At 40.1% G+C, this 17636-nt stretch overlaps 2 protein-coding genes across 2 annotated transcripts; both read right to left on the reverse strand.

The window, feature by feature from the left end:
* Positions 1-293: 293 nt before the first annotated feature.
* LOC108286060 (putative olfactory receptor 10J6) lies at positions 294-1216 on the reverse strand. Its single transcript, XM_017503667.1, is given in 3 exon segments — positions 294-432; positions 434-685; positions 687-1216. Coding segments are annotated over 3 exon segments (921 nt in total).
* A 10011-nt stretch (positions 1217-11227) lies between these two features.
* On the reverse strand, positions 11228-12383 carry LOC108286063 (serum amyloid P-component-like). The gene is made up of 2 exons (XM_017503670.2): positions 12121-12383; positions 11228-12005 (listed from the first exon to the last, which is right to left on the reverse strand). Exons 1-2 carry the CDS (start codon positions 12182-12184, stop codon positions 11389-11391), a joined length of 681 nt encoding a protein of 226 aa, XP_017359159.1. The 5' UTR covers positions 12185-12383; the 3' UTR covers positions 11228-11388.
* Positions 12384-17636: the final 5253 nt, after the last annotated feature.

The raw sequence follows: 17636 nt of genomic DNA on the forward strand, positions 1-17636 counted from the left end.
TAGCATAATCACATTTAATATGCTTTTAAGAAGTCAATTTCTTTATCCTAGAAATTTGGATAGTCATTCCTAAAACTCATGCCTGTTCTCCTTGACCTCTCACATGCCTAGTTGAAAATGCCTGGACAAAACTTTAAAATCTATGGAAACAAAGACTAAGATTTTGTAATAAAAATACTAAAGCAAAAAATGCACATCCCATTGCAGAATAGACTGCACTGGACAGAGTCATAAAGTTGTTTAATGATGGTGAGGACACACATTTCTATGAATATATAAAGAGGATCAGTGAATTAAGAAATGTATCTGCCCACAGCTCTGCATAGGGCTTCCTTGACCTCCTTGTTCCTTAGGCTGTAAACAACAGGGTTCATCAGGGGAGTGATGATGGTGTAGGTCACTGAGAGAACAAGGTCTTGTTCTATAGTTTTATGACTTGGGCTGGAGGTAGGCAATGGAGGCACAGCCATAGTGGACAACAACCACAGTGAGATGGGAGGCACAGGTGGCAAAGGTCTTCTGGCCCTCGGCTGAGGCAATCTTGAGGATAGTGGAGATGATGAGGACATAGGAGATGAAGACCAGACCCATGGGGACCAGGATGACAAATAAACTGACAACAAAATTGAGTATCTTATTGATGGTGGTATCAATACGGGGGAGTTTCATGACAGGGAGGATGTCAGAAGAAATGACCAACCACCCTGTGACCAAAAGGTAAGGTAAATATGGATGTTACCTGGACAGCTGCCATGGCCAGGCCAATGCCAAAGGCTCCACGCACCAGCTGGACACACACCTTCTTGCACATGATGACCATGTATCTCAGGGGATTGCAGATGGCCACAGAGTGGTCATAGTCCATCACTGTGAGCAAGAAGCAATTGTTGATGGCCAAAGTAACAAAGAAGAACATTTGGGTAATACAACCTGCTAGGGAGATTTGCTGGGTCTGGGCTACGAGGCTGGAGAGCATCTGTGGAATGATGACCGGTGTGTACACTGTCTCTGAGCTAGCTAGCATGCTCAGGAAGAAGTACATGGGGGTGTGAAGGTGACGGTCAATGTGGACGACAGTCACGATGTTGGCATTGCCAGCCAGAGTTAATGTGCACAGGATGAGGAAAACCACAAAGAGAGTGATTTGATGTTTGTGGAATCTGGAGAACCCCAGGAAAACAAGTTCTGTCACCTCTGTGAGGTTCTTTCTCTGCATTCTTTAATTGCAATGTCTGAAAGCAATATAAAAAGTCAACGTGAAGAAATTCTATTGAGAAATGACTATAGAAAACACTAAGAAAAGAAGTCAATTTCTCTGCTTTATAATCAGGAGCATTCTAGCTCATGTTAGATAGCGGCTTCACCATCTTCTCCCTCTTCTGTTTTTGCCGTCTTCTTAATCTTCTGTTAAGCCTGTGGCAGAGGAATTGCCAATATGTGACACCACAGCCCATATCTTTTCAAAGTGCCATCATAAATGTGCAGTTTTGTAGGGCATGGAGGGAGGCTTTTTTCTTTACAATATGTGTGACACAGGGGTCCCATCCCATGCCATCCTGGGAAAGTTCACATAGCTAAGACAGCAAAATGGGGGTGAGAGAGCTGGACTCACTGAATTAGAACCATTGGTGGATAGCTTCTGGTGATAGTGCAGGGGAGCAGAATCAAGGTCAGCTCTCACTGACCTTTAGGAACACTTCAGTAAGAGTGAAGATGAGATATTCCAGGTCCAGCCTCGATGGTCTAGGGGAGACAAACCATTGGCAAAATTGATTTGTTGTGAAAGTATTAACAGGGGCTTAAGGTTTGGAGTCATGTAAACTAGAGAGAGAACTGGAAGTTGTTGGAGAAAGAGAGAAGAGAACCAGAAACAAAACAGAAAGTTGGACCTTAAATAAAAAAAAAAAAAAAAATAGCTGCTTTCTTTTTGGTGGAGGGAATTCTAAGAATAAAGAGGTGTACTATTTGATTTAAAATATTGGAATGTAAACTCCCTTGGGAGCCTTAAGCCTTTGTTTAAAGCTTTTATATGTATAATTTTCAGTTAGCAGTATTTAGGAAATAAAGAGAAGTGGATGAAAAAGGTATTGTGCAAGGAATAAAACCCAGAGTGAGAAAGAAAAACCTCTGGCTTGTAATGACTGGAAGAAATGCAAGGCCTCTCCTGCCCTCCCATGTCCCTTACAAGCACACACAATATTTGCTAGAAATTTGGTAAGTGGGTCTGGGATTGCTACCATATATCAAATTATGGTTTTAACCATTTTGCTTAAATAACAAGTAACACTAACACTGCCAAAACAAGTGCCTAAGTTTTGGCATACTTAGGGAACTGCCACTGCGAATCTAGGAACCACTGTGAGTGTTTTAGAAAATAGTTCATCGTGGAAAATGAGGCAAATGTTTCAAGTATAAATGAGTGTGTCACCAACATTAGAGAAATGTGCCTTAAAAGACCACTGAGATACCAGCTGGATAGGCAAAGATTAGAGAGAGTAACAGTGCAACTCCAGGCAGCTTATTAGAAAGGATGGGATGGAGCTATGGTTATGTAAATTTAAATTAACTAAAATAAAAGAGAATTAAAAATTCAGTTAGTCAGTCACACTAGCCACATTTCAAATGATAAAAAGCTACATGTGACTAGTGCCTACCATATTGGACAGCTCAGTTATCAGACATTTTCTTTTGTTGGTGAAAGGTATGTTGAACTGTGCTGTTATGGTGTCCTACCATGGACAAATGTGTGAAATACATTAAATAACAACAACAAAATGGCCTATTTAGAGAACAATACTATGATGTGCTGCCATATGGTTAGGAATATTCTCTCTCTCTCTGTGTGTGTGTGTGTGTGTGTGTGTGTGTGTGTGTATGTGTGTGTGTATGTTAATAAATACTTGCATATGTGGGGGAAAAAGCCTGAAAGAATATGAACTTGATATTATCATGAATTAACTGCCATATTGTGCTGGGGGATGCGATTATAGGAAAATTTGACTTTTATTATTTTTACAGTGATGATAATGGCTCATTTGAAAATATTTTAATTTTAAGCATAAAATTATAGCATAAATAATTTGGAGATGTTAAGGAGGATGACAACTGAAAACATATATTCAGTTGAACAAGAAGGAGGCTACCGATGACCTTATTGGCCACAGTTCTAGTAGAGTCTTGGGCTTGAAAGCCTGATTATGTGGAGTCAACAAAGAAGAATTTTTTTAATGTATTAGATGAGAACAACAGATCTCATGTGCCTTTTTCCTTTCCTGATAAGCCTGTTGCAATGAGTGACAAAATATTGTTCAGGCTGTGTTGAGGCAGGAAAACTATAGGCATATTTGGAGTAGGAAAGGAGGGAAATTACAAAACTGAATTATATCAGGAGGAGGGAAGATCTTCTGGTATCTTTAATTTAGGAGCTGAAAAATGCTGCTTTTACCCCAGATCAGCCATCAATTTGTTGTAAATATGTTTCATGTAAGTATAAATTTACTTTCTTGGAATAAGTTGTGAAGACATAGATAAGATGGCTATGGACTCACTAGATGCAGGGAAAGTGGGCCAGGTACATGAGCCCAGGAAAAAAAACTTGATTGCCTATGGTATACATTTGAATTGCATTGAATGGGCAACAAAATAATATTTTAAGACAAGATATCCATAAAATTTGGGGAAACAAATGCAAAAAAGAAAGGTCAGAGTAAGATGTGGGAGCACGAATAGCCCCTTCAAACCAATGTTCTTTCCATGTTGTTTAGTATTTATTTGGAGGAAAGGTGTGTGGTGTGTGAGAGAAAGGTAAAGCCTTGCTATAGGGGAAGCTATCATTTCTCCTGTCAGTGGAGCTCAGCTACAAAGGAACTCCCAACACTAGGCTTAGCACAAACAAACAAACAAAGGAGCCCTACGGCAATTGGGCTTTGTCCTGTATAAAGTTTTCTTAGTGGTTACTGACACCTCCTAGAGTAGGTGCCATTGCTTGCCCTGATTTTTCCAAGCGTTCTTCCCAACCACATCCCTCTCCCTGAAAGGAGTTCTATTATGTGTTTCACCTATCCAGGGATGTTTTAGAGTCCCTTAGAGATTAAGGGCAATTGCCTGGTTGTCTCATTTTTTAACCTGTCACTTTCTGAGGTGCAGAAGCAATCTAAAATTATTACTGTGAGAAATTATGGCTCAAATGTCAAGTGCACAGCTGTTACTGTCCCTGGAAGTGAGGAAGGCCGTGCTGAGAGAAATAAGGAAGTCTGAGATGCAGGAGGAAATCACATTGTTAGTTCTTCTTGGTCTTCTTAGAGCCTGACACACACAAAGACAGGCAGCAATGAGCACCAGTGTTTAGCTTGGGAAGGGAGAAGAGGTCCCAGAAGGTACCATGGATCCAAAGAAATGTGTGGAATGGGTGGATGGCTCTCCTTTGCGGAGGTTTGCCAGAGTGAGTGTTCAGTGGCTAGAATGTGTCTCAGTGAATTAAAGGCTATGTTAGCACCATATGGCTACCTCTCTCTCTCTCTCTCTTCTTCTACTGGCTGTTTTTTTTTGTTTGTTTTTTTGGTTTTTTTTGAGCCTCCACCCAGCCAGAAGCAAGTGCAGCTGAGCACAGTAGCAGCAGCCCTTCTACCATCCAAATCTGGGCCTTCTCTGGCTGAACCCTAAGGGTGTTTCTGTGGAGGGAACATGCCAGTGGATAATCTCAAAAGCACAGTACAGAACAAAAAGGAGCTTTCAAAATGATTTATACATTCCAGAAGGATAAAAACCCTGTGGGAGAGTAAAAATACCGAAATGTGCTCATGCATCAAAATCTTAGTCATGAAGTCAATATTCCTACCAGAGGAAAAGAAAAATAAAGTGGAGGGGAAAACGCAATTTGAGACTGTAAAGGAAATACCATTTGCAAGGAAAAGAAATTATTACGGCAGCCATGGATGTCCCAGAATATTTTAATCTTTATAAGCAAAATTTGTGGCTGGAAACAGAATCTGTGTTAAAAAAATTAAAATATGCAAGATAGGCAAAACCTTTATAATTATATTTTGTGTGTAAAGTAATTGTGCAGGTAAAAAAAAATAGTGACATTACCTTTTTGCTAGAGTTTTCATCCCCTCCCTCCCTTATTTTCCTTCCCTTTCCTTTCTTTTTTATACAAAATATATCTAAGGAGCCAGAGATAAAGGAATCAACATCTTAAGAAATTGATGATTATGAGAGTTAGTTGAATAAATAAGAGAATAATGACTTTTCTTTTGTATAGAAGCCTCCTCAGACCCAAAAGTGTCCATTCACCTTCTTGAGGCTGTGGAATCTGTCTACGTTCCATTTTAGAGTAATTGTGACTTATTTACAAAAGATCACTACTCACTACAGTTCTAGGAAATCTGATTATCATTTGTTTGGAAAAATAAATGACAGACTCTTGGTATCTTTAAAATTTTAGCCTTATTTGGTTCTCAGCCTTATTAAATTATTGAGTCACTTACACTTCACTGGACTCTGGCCGAAGTACAGGGTGGCATTCACACTGAGTCCCTTTGGCCCTGTTGGCTTTGGCTCAGAAGAGCTGCCCTCTTAAACTCTGTGATTAGGAAGAGACTCTCAGAGGAGACGTTCTGCTGTCTAGCTCTAGTCTCCTGTGTCAATTTGTCAAGAGACTTACCGTGTCTCCCATGGGTCAGCACAGAGTCAGAATCCAGAAATGAGCCAAGGAATCTCGTTACAAGCAGATCACACTAGGAATATTGAGCAAGCTTTGGTCTCACATGGCCTGCTAGTTATTTTTCTTCAGGGAAAAAGTAGCTCAACTCAGTTGAAGACATGTTGTCACATGGCACCATCTTTTGTTCTTTTGAATCCCTGTTAATGTTTGGTCCTTGGTTAGTTACTACCAGTGAGAACGCACTCATATAAAAGTCAGACACAGTGTCTCACTTTGTATATAGATAGAGCTTACTTTATTTCTCCAGCTAGGAGATGCCATGCATTGGTTTAGTTAGGGAAGACTTAGTTTTGGGGTAGGAACTGAAAATGGAACATGAGTGCTCATTTTGATTTGTCATAGTATACCAAGAAGTTAGGGCAGATGGTAAAATTTTAGATCATCCTCCTCCTCATCCTCATAGCTAACAATCACTGAGCAATTGCACTATGCCAGAACAGGGACTGAGTAGGTGCTTTGTATGCATTGTCACACTGAATCCTCACAGGAACCCTATAAGGCTCCTGAGAGAAGCTGCTACAACAGCTGGAGCTCTAGATGAAGTGCTTGGTATTTGCCTTTGGCGTCTAACCCCAGGCAAAGCTGTGTGAACCTCTAATAGATTACACGATTTAGTGAAATGTGTCAATGGCATTGAATTAGCTTTGCTTCTGGATCCTGTGGTTGTATGTGACATGATGCAAATGCCTTTACCAGTGCCCAAACTGGATGGTGGTCCCTCGAGGTATCTTCCATGTTAAACTCAGAAAAGTGGCCACAGCCAGACAAAAAACAGATAGAAAATTCTGGAATACAAATTGCGTTTAATTTATATGTTAATCAGCTATTTAGTCTTGACAAGATGAAGATTAAAGACAACTCAGGTCATGTTTCACTTTTTCTTCTGCCAGTTGAATGATCTTGATCACCTATTCTTTCTAAACCATAGAAAGTCTCATGAATACCTAAAAATTCTCCACATTGCATTCCAAATGTCACTACACATTGATCTTCTCTAGTGCAGATAAAATATATATTTTTAAAATTTCTACTCCAAGTGATGTCTTAGCTAAGGCACATCCCAAACTAAGAGACCTCATTGCTTTAATCTCAGAGCTCCACCCAGAGTCTCCCGCACAAAACTCACAGAAAACTACCTGCAAGTCTTCTCATCCAGAAAAATTATTTATGAACTTCTGGTAAAACCAGTCCTGAAGCCATATGGCTAAATGCTCTTACCTGTTTTTCTGTAGCCAAAAATAAGAATCATATCTTTACTTGCATAAGATAGAGACTCAAAAATGGCTTTTCTTGTTAGAGATGACTCCTGGTTTTAGCAATTTGTTGTACATGTTGTATACTACTTGTTCCCTAGTATCTACTAGCCTTAGTGACAAGTATGGGAAAGGCGGTGATTGTCCAGGTAATTATTGAATCACTACACAACTATGTTCCCGGGTTATTGTGCCTCCAAATCCTTCCATTTTCTTTATAGATTATGAATTATTCAAGTAGTTTCCTCTGTGACTTTTGCTGCTTACTTTGTTGTGGCAACAACTGTATCTGAGAAAAATGCTGAGATGAAGTTACCAGAAATTCCAACTGTGTTAGTCTGCTCTCATGCTGCTGTAAAGAACTGCCCAAAACTGGGTAATTTATAAAGGAAAGAGATATAATTGACCCACAGCTCCACGGGGCTGGGAAAGCCTTAGGAAGATTACAATTATGGCAGAAAGGGAAGCAAACACATCCTTCTTCACATGGCAGCAGGAAGGAGAATTGTGGTGCAAAGGGGAAAAGTTCCTTATAAAACCAACAGATATCATGAGAACTCACTATCATAAGAACAGCATGAGGGTAATTGCCTCCCACTGGGTCCCTCTTACGACACTTGGGGATTATGGGAACTACAATTCAAGATGAGATTTGGGTCAGGACACAGCCAAACCCTATCACCACCTCTATTATAAATGATGTTAAAATGGACTCTCTTCAGTTTTGAATGGGCCATCAATAGGATGGATATTAATAAAAATAATATACACATATTCACTCAAAGAATTTATGAAGGAAATGATTAAGAACCATCTCTACAACTCTTGTATCTTTTAGCCAGAACAAGGTGTACAGAGAAGACAAAATGTGGAGATAGGAAGAAACCTCTCCAAAGAACTTCTTTGCAGAGAGCTGCTATTTTGCTGTTGTTGCTGCTTTGAGGGATTATTAGGTTATGTTATTTGTATCTTTAGAAGAAGATTATTTTTTTTTTACTTCCTTGTCCAACCTGAAGCCTAGTGTGGGGACATCTGTGAAATCACTGAGGAAGCTTGAAATATACCTCTTGCTATTGGGAGACTCAAAGGCCTTGAAAAAGCTGCAACCACTGTAGAAATAGGAAAGTTTTGTCTACATTAAGACTATCTCAGACTTCTAGAGTTTATAAGGACAAGAGATATATAAATGTTTGTTTTGGATGAAGTGCAGACAACAGAGAAGAAAGAGCTGACATGTAGTCATTTTGGATTCTGTTCAAAAGAGCCATCTTAAGAGGCAGAGAGTTAACAAGAACAAGAAACCAGTCACGAACACTCTATTCTCAGATCTATGTAAGTAGTTGCAAATGATTACCAAGAATAAATGATACCTTTAACTTAGGGGAAAGTGAAAGGGAGACTATGATGTCAACCTGAGATAGAAGAAAGCCTAAACATGTGAGGGGTGGATTATAATACAGGCTGGTTGTTGTTAGGAGAAACCCACATGTAGTTGACACAGACTTAATAGAATGTAAATTCTAAAAAAGCAAGAACCATGATTGTTTTACTCAATATTATATTTTCAGTACCTGGCATTGCCTGGCATGTTTTTGAGAAGTTGCCTAATAAATAGTTGAATGAATGGATTATATCATTTGGAAATACACTGGTTTCATTTCTAAAACTTGTTTTATGTTCCTTGGCAAATAGATTGTTAAACTAAAACACAATGTTAGTGAACATGATAGAAATATCTGTTATGCAAGAATAGATAGATCTTTCTAGTACTTACAGTACAAGTCTATGGAAAGGTGGTTAATATTGAGAAAACATAAAGCAAGCCTTGGCTCATTAGCTGCCAATCAGAAATTAATAATTTTTTATATTGCTAAAACCCCTGTCTACCTAACTAACTCAATGTTCTACGTAAGTTCTACTTGTCTTAGTCCATTTTGTGTTGCTATAAAGGAATACCCGAGACTCAGTGATTTATAAAGAAAAGGTTTATTTAGCTTATTGCTCTGCAGGCTGAGAAGTTCAAGAGCATGCCTCTGGCTTCTTGTGAGGGCTTCATGTTGTGTCAAAACATGGTGGAGAAAGTCAAAGCGAATATGTGCAAAGAGAACAAAATCTACGGGACATCTGGCTTTATAACAACTAAATCTGGCAGTTGGGCGGGGTGGATCATGCCTGTAATCCCAGCACTTTGGGAGGCCGAGGTGGGTAGATCATGAGGTCAGGAGTTCAAGACCATCCTGGCCAAGATAGTGAAACCCCCTCTTACAAAAAATATAAAAATTAGCTGGTCATGGTGGTGGGCACTTGTAATCCCAGCTACTTGGAAGGCTAAGGTAGAGAATTGCTTGAATCCAGGAGGCAGAGGTTGCAGTGAGCCAAGATAGTGCCACTGCACTCCAGCCTGGGTGACAGAGTCTCAAAAAAAAAAAAAAATCTGGCAAGAACTAATCTGATCCCACAAGAGTTAATGCAGTCTCCTAAGAGTGAGAACTCATTCATTACTGTGAGAACAGCACCAAAGCATTCATGAGGGACCCATTCCCATAGCCCAATCACCTCTAACTAGGCCTTAACTTCCAACAACACCATATTGGGAATAAAATTTCAAGATGACGTTTGGTGGAGGCAAATGAACCATATCCAAACCATTATACCACCTCATCAGAAATGAGGTGGAAATGTTCTTATAAAGCCCCTGCTGCTCCCTTTAAGTACTTCAGCAAATCTTCCCAGGTTCTATCTGCTCCTCTCTGCTTCCACCCTATTGCCCCATTAGAGAGTTTCCAGAAGTAGGATAGCTACTTCTTCATATCCGGTGACTGCCTCCATCCACTCTGGGCAAACAGCCTCATGAGTTTGAAATGATTACATTGGTTACCATCCTGAAGCTGTTCTGGATACTTTCTTTCTGATTTCACGGACTTCATGCCCTACTTATTATCAGTGAGAAAAACCTGTCTTACTTCACATATGTAGCCCAAACTCTCTCTGGGATCCTTGCTTCTCTGGGAATGCACCTCATATCTGTTTATGATGGACCAGGCACTGTGTTGCATGCTTTTCATAATCGTGAAAATAACTACTAGTAATAACACCTGACAATTATTTTGCAGTGTGATGGTTAGGATGCCACTCGCTCTGCTAAGAGTTATATCTGAAATGGAAAGTCCATTTCAGAGAGTATTCTGTATGTACTCTCTGTGTACATTTCAGAGAGGGTAAGTGGAACCAGGTTATGGAGGGCAATATCACATTTAGAGATTTTTTTTTTTTAAACAGAGTTTTGCTTTTGTTGCCCAGACTGGAGTGCTATCTCGGCTCACTGCAACCTCCGCCTCCCAGATTTAAGTGATTCTCCTGTCTCAGACCCCCGAGTAGCTGTGATTACAGGTGTGTGCCACCACGCCTGGCTAATTTTTTTGTGTTTTTAGTAGAGACAGGGTTTCATCATGTTGGTCAGGCTGGTCTCAAACTCCTGACCTCATATGATCTGCCTGCCTCGACCTCCCAAAGTTCTGGGATTACAGGCGTGAGCCACTGCACCTGGCCGTATTTAGAGGTTTAAATTATATCCTGTAAGAAGTGTTAATTCATGGAATTTTTTTTTTTTTTTGAGACAGAGTCTTGCTCTGCAGCCAGGCTGGAGCACAGTGGCACAATCTTGGCTCACTGCAATGTCCGCCTCCCAGATTCAAGCCATGGAAGAATTTTAGGCAGCATATTCACATGAGCAATATTCAGAGTATAATATTTTTGATGACATCAGGACAATATTACAAAATTCAAGCATTGTACAGTCCCACTGGGGTTTTTGAGATGTAAAGTCATGTTTGCCTTCACACAAAATGATCCCAGTCTCATACTTTTTTGGTTTCATTCTGACTTCTAGTTTTATTCTTCCTGTCTCATTACTCATTATCAGCTTCTCAACTATTGCTTACTTATCTCATTATAACTCTCCCGGACACAACCTCAGACCTCTTTTTGATCAGTTTGTAACTGGAAAAATAAAAGGATTGTGATTGCAATACCACACATATTTTGAATCGTTATTAAAATGATTGTCAGTAGCTTTTAAGTGTTGCCACTGCCCTGCTCATTGAATGCTCTGGTTTTGTAACATATCCTTCTAGTTACTTAACGGTTTTTCTCCCCATACTTGGCAACCTGATTTTTCAGGATAATGAAACACGAATTACCAAATAAGTAGATATAAGATAAAGATATGGGACTATGACAAGCACTAAACAAATGCAGATAGCGTAATACAATATATTTTTTTAATTAGGCAGACATATAGATAGGAAATTCGAAGAAGAAAGAGCTGCAGGTGTAAGATCTAGTATCCAGTTGCTTTGAGCAGGTCTCTTAGACGGTCATTTCATTTTCAAGTGCTCTTGTTGAGTCAACACCTCAGACCCACACCAGCGGTTTGATGATAACATATCCTTTGATTTCATAGTCCAGAGCCCGCCAGTCCAGGATATTAGCAGGGAGGGGGGTACTATGATAGGCAGACAGGATCTCTTCTGGGGACAGCACAGAGTCCCACATGTACAAATCTCCAATCTCTCCCACAAAGGACTGGCTCCTATCAAACTTGCCCCCATAGGAATCCTGCTCCTGCCCCAGGACAATCTTGGGGTTAGCTTCCACAGAGTAACCCTGTCGCAGGCCCTTTTTCACCAAAGGCGTCCCATTGATCCAAAATTCAGCAATACCTGATGAGGACTCCCAGCTTGCACAGATGTGCATTGGGGCTGGGAACTTTTCGGTAGATTTGAATACAACTTCGTGTCTTCCAATGTTTAGACTATATAGACTATTCTCTCCAGTTTTTTCTTTATAAACTAGTAGTTCATTATCCTTACCCTGGGTGTTATAGGAGAATAGGGTATGGGAACGGGAGAGATCACTATAGGCTCGAAAACACAAGGTAAAGTTCTGTAGCGGCTTCTCCAGCGATGGGATCAAGTTCACGTGATCAGTAGCAGATTCTCTGGGAAATACAAACACCTTCCCACTGAGGTCTGTGGGATAAAGAAAGAAAGGTAATGACCTTCAGCATAAATGCAGGGAAACGACATCTCGGCTTTAACCGATTTTCTCGCTTTATGGTTCTTGACCACCCCTTGACCTCCTTACCTGTTTGAGCAAAAGCTTCCAGGAGGCTGGTGAGGACGATGACCCAAAGCAGCAGCTTGTTCATGTTCCTGGTCTAGGGTTGTTATAGCAGGAGCAGTGACCAGGATGAGGGGAGCAGACAACACAGTGGCTGTCCACCTACCGTCTGAGATTCTTACCCTTAGACCTCAGGCTATTCAGGGTTTATATGCACCTTGGGTGAGGACAGGGGAGGAAGAGCACCAGTAATGTGTGAGTGATTTTCCAGGCCTTCCTCCCTGGCACTTATGCTGTGGGAGTGGTAAGGGCTGAGCTGGAAAATCAATGGGAGTTATTTATTAGAGACAAGTGACGATTAGAGCTCCAAATCCTGTTATCCAGATTTTATTGCTGGGAAGAGAGTGATTGCAGAGCAGCAGGGTTATGGATGGGATGAGATGGGCTGGCCATGTGAGCAGAGCCTCTCTCTGCTCTCTGGGTCCCTCTCTCTGATGACTCTGTGCTCCGACAAGCTCCTGAGCCATGTGAAGTGTCTCCCTAAGCTCAGCCCTTTTGTGGGCTGTGGGAACAAGGCCTTTCTTTTATACTTTTCAAGTTGTCTTCTATTTGTAGGATATTCTAGGATTCTGCTTTCTGCTCACGACCCTAAAAAGTGCCCTCACCTTTGATTAATTCAACATCGAGTAATACATCCAGGCATTGCTAAGGGAAAAGAGGGACTTGGAGTATAAAGTTTCTGTGCCCATGAAGCTTAGTATTTTTCTGCTACTTCTACTCAGTGCTTTTTTTCTTTCACATTATCTTGGCGCTTCCTTATCCTAGATCTTTCCATTTCTCATTATGACTTATTTTCCTGGTTACATTATACTGCCTGCAGAGATGTCAGTAACTCCCCAAGTTTTTCTCTCCTCTTCTTTGATTCCTTGGTCATTGAGTGTATATCCAATCCATCTTTGGTGATGACCCCATTAGTATATTACTCACATTTATTCAGTTCTCAGGTACTGCACTAGGTTCCAGGGATTCAGTGGTCGCTGACTCTTGCACAACCCCAGAGATATCTCCACCTTCATTCTCTCTACTTCACTCTTCACTCTCTTTCTATGCTTTATTAACCACCACTCAAACCTTCTCTGGCTCTGAGATATCACACCGATGTTCCTCTTTCTAGCCACATTATTTCTTTCTCTCTTATCCCTAAATTATAAGACATTTTGTTTCTCATCTTATTGTTTAGCCTCTTGTTCATTCTCTATTCTCTTAGCTCACCCCAGACCTAATCAGCCTTTTCAATGACACAGTCACTACCACCAAGAATACACTTTCTCTATCATTGTTCAAAGTATCCTTCCCATTCTTATTCCTGGGAAGTTTCCGTCCTCTACTTTAAAAAAAAAAAAAATCTAAATGGAATCCCAGGTTGTGAAACCTTATCTGGCTTGTTGCACAGTAAGTGTAAGTGATAGAGTTGGGATTATACATCTATTGATTCCTGAATTAAATACAGATCATTTGCTTGGAAGCTAACGCCATTTGCAATCTGGCCTTAAACTGGCTATAATCTTAGAATCTAATCCTATTCTCCAGTCAGAAACCTGTAATGGTGGTTGTTTATACATTCTTGGCTTTTCTGATTTCATTATTTCTATTATTCACCGTCATTCTGTCTGCTTTTTAGGGAATGGTTATACTAAAAGCCCAGGCTCGATACTATGTCATTGCTGTCTATGTAATGAAACTAAACTTGTACCTCTTGCATTTATACAAAAATATAAAAAATGAAACACAATCTGCTTCATGAAGACTTTTAAAATATCCTCACTATACATTATTTCCCCTTTTTTGTACTTCCCATAAGGTTAAGATCAAAGACTTTGGGATAGAATTTCAGTGTTGCCATTTACTAGGGGCTGACTATTCTGCAAGTCACTAAACCTCTCTGAACCTTAGGTTCTTTCTCTGCAAAACAAAGATAAAACTATCTACCCCACAGTGTTTCTCTAAAGATAAATAAGATACTATGATATAAAGTACATGGAACAGTATCTGGATGATTATTATTACCATCATTTTAGAGGCTTTATGACTGTTACCACTATCTGTCTCATATTATAGATATTACCGTATTTATCTCTGATCCCTTCTAGATTGAATCTGGGACTTACTCGTATTTAGATCATTCATTTTATCTAATAATTTTTCTTACACATGAAAGGAAACTGTTATTTATTGTGGAATCAAATGACTCAACTAGGGTGAGGATTTCTTTTTATATAAGAAAGAGTTTATTAGCAACAAAAAGTAGAATACAATTGAATAATATGATCAGGTAATGCTGGAGGTAGGAACAGGAAGGTGACCTTTCTTGAGAACCCAGGGATTACACAATTCCCTAACATTTCCAGATGTTAATTAATAAGTTCCATAAAACTCAGAGAACATAGGGCTCACCAGATGCTTCTAGTTTTCTTCATAAATAAATAAATAATCATTCTCTTAACAAAAAATGGTTCAGAAATTAATGTAGAAGAGAGTGTTCTCTAATGGGAGGTGAGTCTAGGGAACAGGTCTTGGGGATGAGTGACACAGCCTTAGACTCATGGTGGGAGAGCTTGGAAGTAAGGGCGTTTAGATAGCTGTTGGGGCCAAGTGCCAGGGTTTGTAGTTGGACATGAAAATGTTGTGTTCAGACACTGTGAAGAGGAAAGCTTGATTGGAAGATACAGTCTGTAGTAGAATGGGAAAAGGGAGAAAAAGTGGAGTGTGATTCTGTTCTCTAGTTTCTTTCCCTGGAATATGCTTCTCAGGCCTTGGAAGAGAACAGTCTGCACTTCAAGGGTTGTCAAAGTGGAAACTGAGAATTCCTTCTGTTGCTGAATGGAAAAATTCTGATGTCAGGATGTAGGATAATGAATCCTGGATCTTCAGAACTGGGTGCAATTCTCCCAGTGACCCAATCACTGTTGCTGGATGCTCCTGGTTGCCTTCCTGCCAGTGAAAGTTCAGGTCAAGGTGGCAGCTCCTGTCTGGGTGGCTATGGAAGGGTTGAGGGTGGATAAGAAAAGATACAGTATGTTCTTTTCTTCATACTGTATCTTACTGTATCATACCGAAGAGAATCAGGGCCACCTGTGTGCTCCAATCAGAGCTGTCTTGGCCACATCAACTGGCATGCAACAAAGTTTGCCCTCAAAGAGCAAAGTGGAAGAAGGCATCAGCAGTAGCAGAAAGAGGATCTGACTCACAGCTTCAAAAAGGCAGACGTATGAGATATAACTGAAGATCAGCTGAGGGATTAAAAAATACCTTAAAGATGCTTTCTAAGACCTTAGGTGTTTATAGAAGACATTAAGTCACAGTAACCAACAGGAAAGACTGGATAGGAAGAAACTGAGTAGAACACAGGGTAGAACAAGGTTTGTGTTCAGTAAAGGATTATTTGCTGTGTGTTCTGTTAGCTGTAAGAGAATGTGTGTGAGAGTATTTAGATGGAAAGAGGCAATGGAGGCATGCATCAAGAGTAACTGATTATCACCCTGCTATGTGGTTGGATAAAACCAAAGATACACAACTTAGAGTGATGGTGGGGTCTTACTGTAAAGGTGTAAAAGGGAAAAGATGAGAATAAGATAAAAATATATAGAATATGGAACCATATTTCTGGCTATAAATGATGTGAAAAATATGGTGCTACCAGTGCTGATAGGACAATTGAGAGGATATTCACTTGGAGGAGGTGGAGGGTAGGTGATAAACTTGGTTCCTCAAATTTGATATGATAGTATGACCTACATATAAGAAAGGTCTTGGAGACTTTGAAATGTGTGGCTGCCACTTGGAATTAGAAATACAGGTTTCAGAGGAATCAACATATAAATGATAATGAAACAAAAATGAATTTTGTCTTTCAGTGGAAGACAGAAGAGAGAAAAGGTCAGGGAACCAAGCACCGACTTGAGGAAACATTTGCATTCATGGTGCAGAGGCAAGATAAGAATGGCAGGTGGGGAGAGAGGTGGGAGACAAAAAATTATGTTTGGCAGAGAGGATAGCGTGTGGTGTCATGGAAACCAAGTCAGCGTAAGTGTCCAGGAAGTAGTATCCAGTGGTATTAAATGCATCAGAGAGATCTAAGTTGAATGCATGCTGGATTTAGCAATAAAAACTTCATTGGTAACCTTTGAAAGAGCAATTTTCATAAAGTGAGCATGTCAGAAGCCAAGTTTCAGGGAATGATGGAGGGAGAAAAAGGAAGGGAGTTTGTTTCCTAAGGCTCAGTAATTCTGACAAAGAACAAAAGGAGAGAAACAAGATTCTCCACAGGAGGCTTGTGATTCAATGCATATTTCTCACACAGTTTATAGATTGTCTCTTCTTGACCGAGTGGCTATCATGTCTTTGTTGCCCACTTCGTAACATTGTAGCCAACAACAGAGAAAAATCAGTGTCCACCTGAGATTTTGACTGACCTTTCTACCACAGTAGCCTTTTCAAACTCTAAATGCCAGGCTCAGGCTTCTACGTCCCCTTTGCAATTCCGGCAGCTTCACAAATTGGTCAGTCACTTTCCAGGTCATGCTGATACACAAGAGTCTTTTCTTGATCTCATTTCTCTGTTCCTAATTTCAGGGTTCATTTATAAAAGAAAATCTCTGCTACTTTTTCATTTCCTACTTTTGGGTTTAGTGAGACACCTTGACCATGTTACCTCACTGAAATCTCACTTTTAAGTTCAGAATTCACCTGAAACTGCTCTCTGGAATGTCACCATACCTCTATCTTGGTCTTTATCCTTCCTGATATTTCTTTTTGAACAACCCATCTTTACAGTTTTATAAAATATAGCTTTCATGAGATTGATGTTTATTCTTGTTTTTAAAAAATAACTTTTTAATAAAATTTACCATTCACTGGCACCCACTGGCCACACCATCTTCGTGCTGTTCACAATCCCTTCATGATACCTGGGTCTTCGGAAGGAAACGTACAAAGAAGAAAAATAGAACAGCAGGGACTCAGTGTAACTCTGTATCTTGAGTATGTTTAAAAGTTCCCTTCTCTATGTCTAGGAATATATTTTCCAGTCCACAGTGACAGAGAGTACATGCATTTAAGATGCAGACACAGATTCCTCAGTTGTGTGGCTACAAGAGGTCTTGGCTGGAGCTGTCTTTAGCTACTCTTGTCATCTTGTCTTTTCCTATGCCATGTTTCCGCTCATGACCTAGAGTTCGTGTCAGCACCAGAGTTGTCTTATGCTGATCTATTTCATTGTTATCTCTAAAACTTCAAAATACAAAGAAAGAACCTCACAGAATCTGACAAAGTTCACCTTGCCGGGTATCTCCAGCTTCTGTGAGTGATGCCATCTATATCTTAGCTTCAGCAGGAAATGCCATCGTGATGACTCTCACCCACATTTGCCATGTATGTTTTCCTGAGAATGCTGGTTAGTTCAGACACTGTACGCTAGTCCCTATTCTATAATGCTTTCTAGTCTCATAGCTCAGAACCAGGGGATTTTCTTGGTCTTGTCA

Source organism: Cebus imitator, unplaced genomic scaffold (assembly GCF_001604975.1).
Source record: "Cebus imitator isolate Cc_AM_T3 unplaced genomic scaffold, Cebus_imitator-1.0 Scaffold313, whole genome shotgun sequence".
NCBI lineage: Eukaryota > Metazoa > Chordata > Mammalia > Primates > Cebidae > Cebus > Cebus imitator.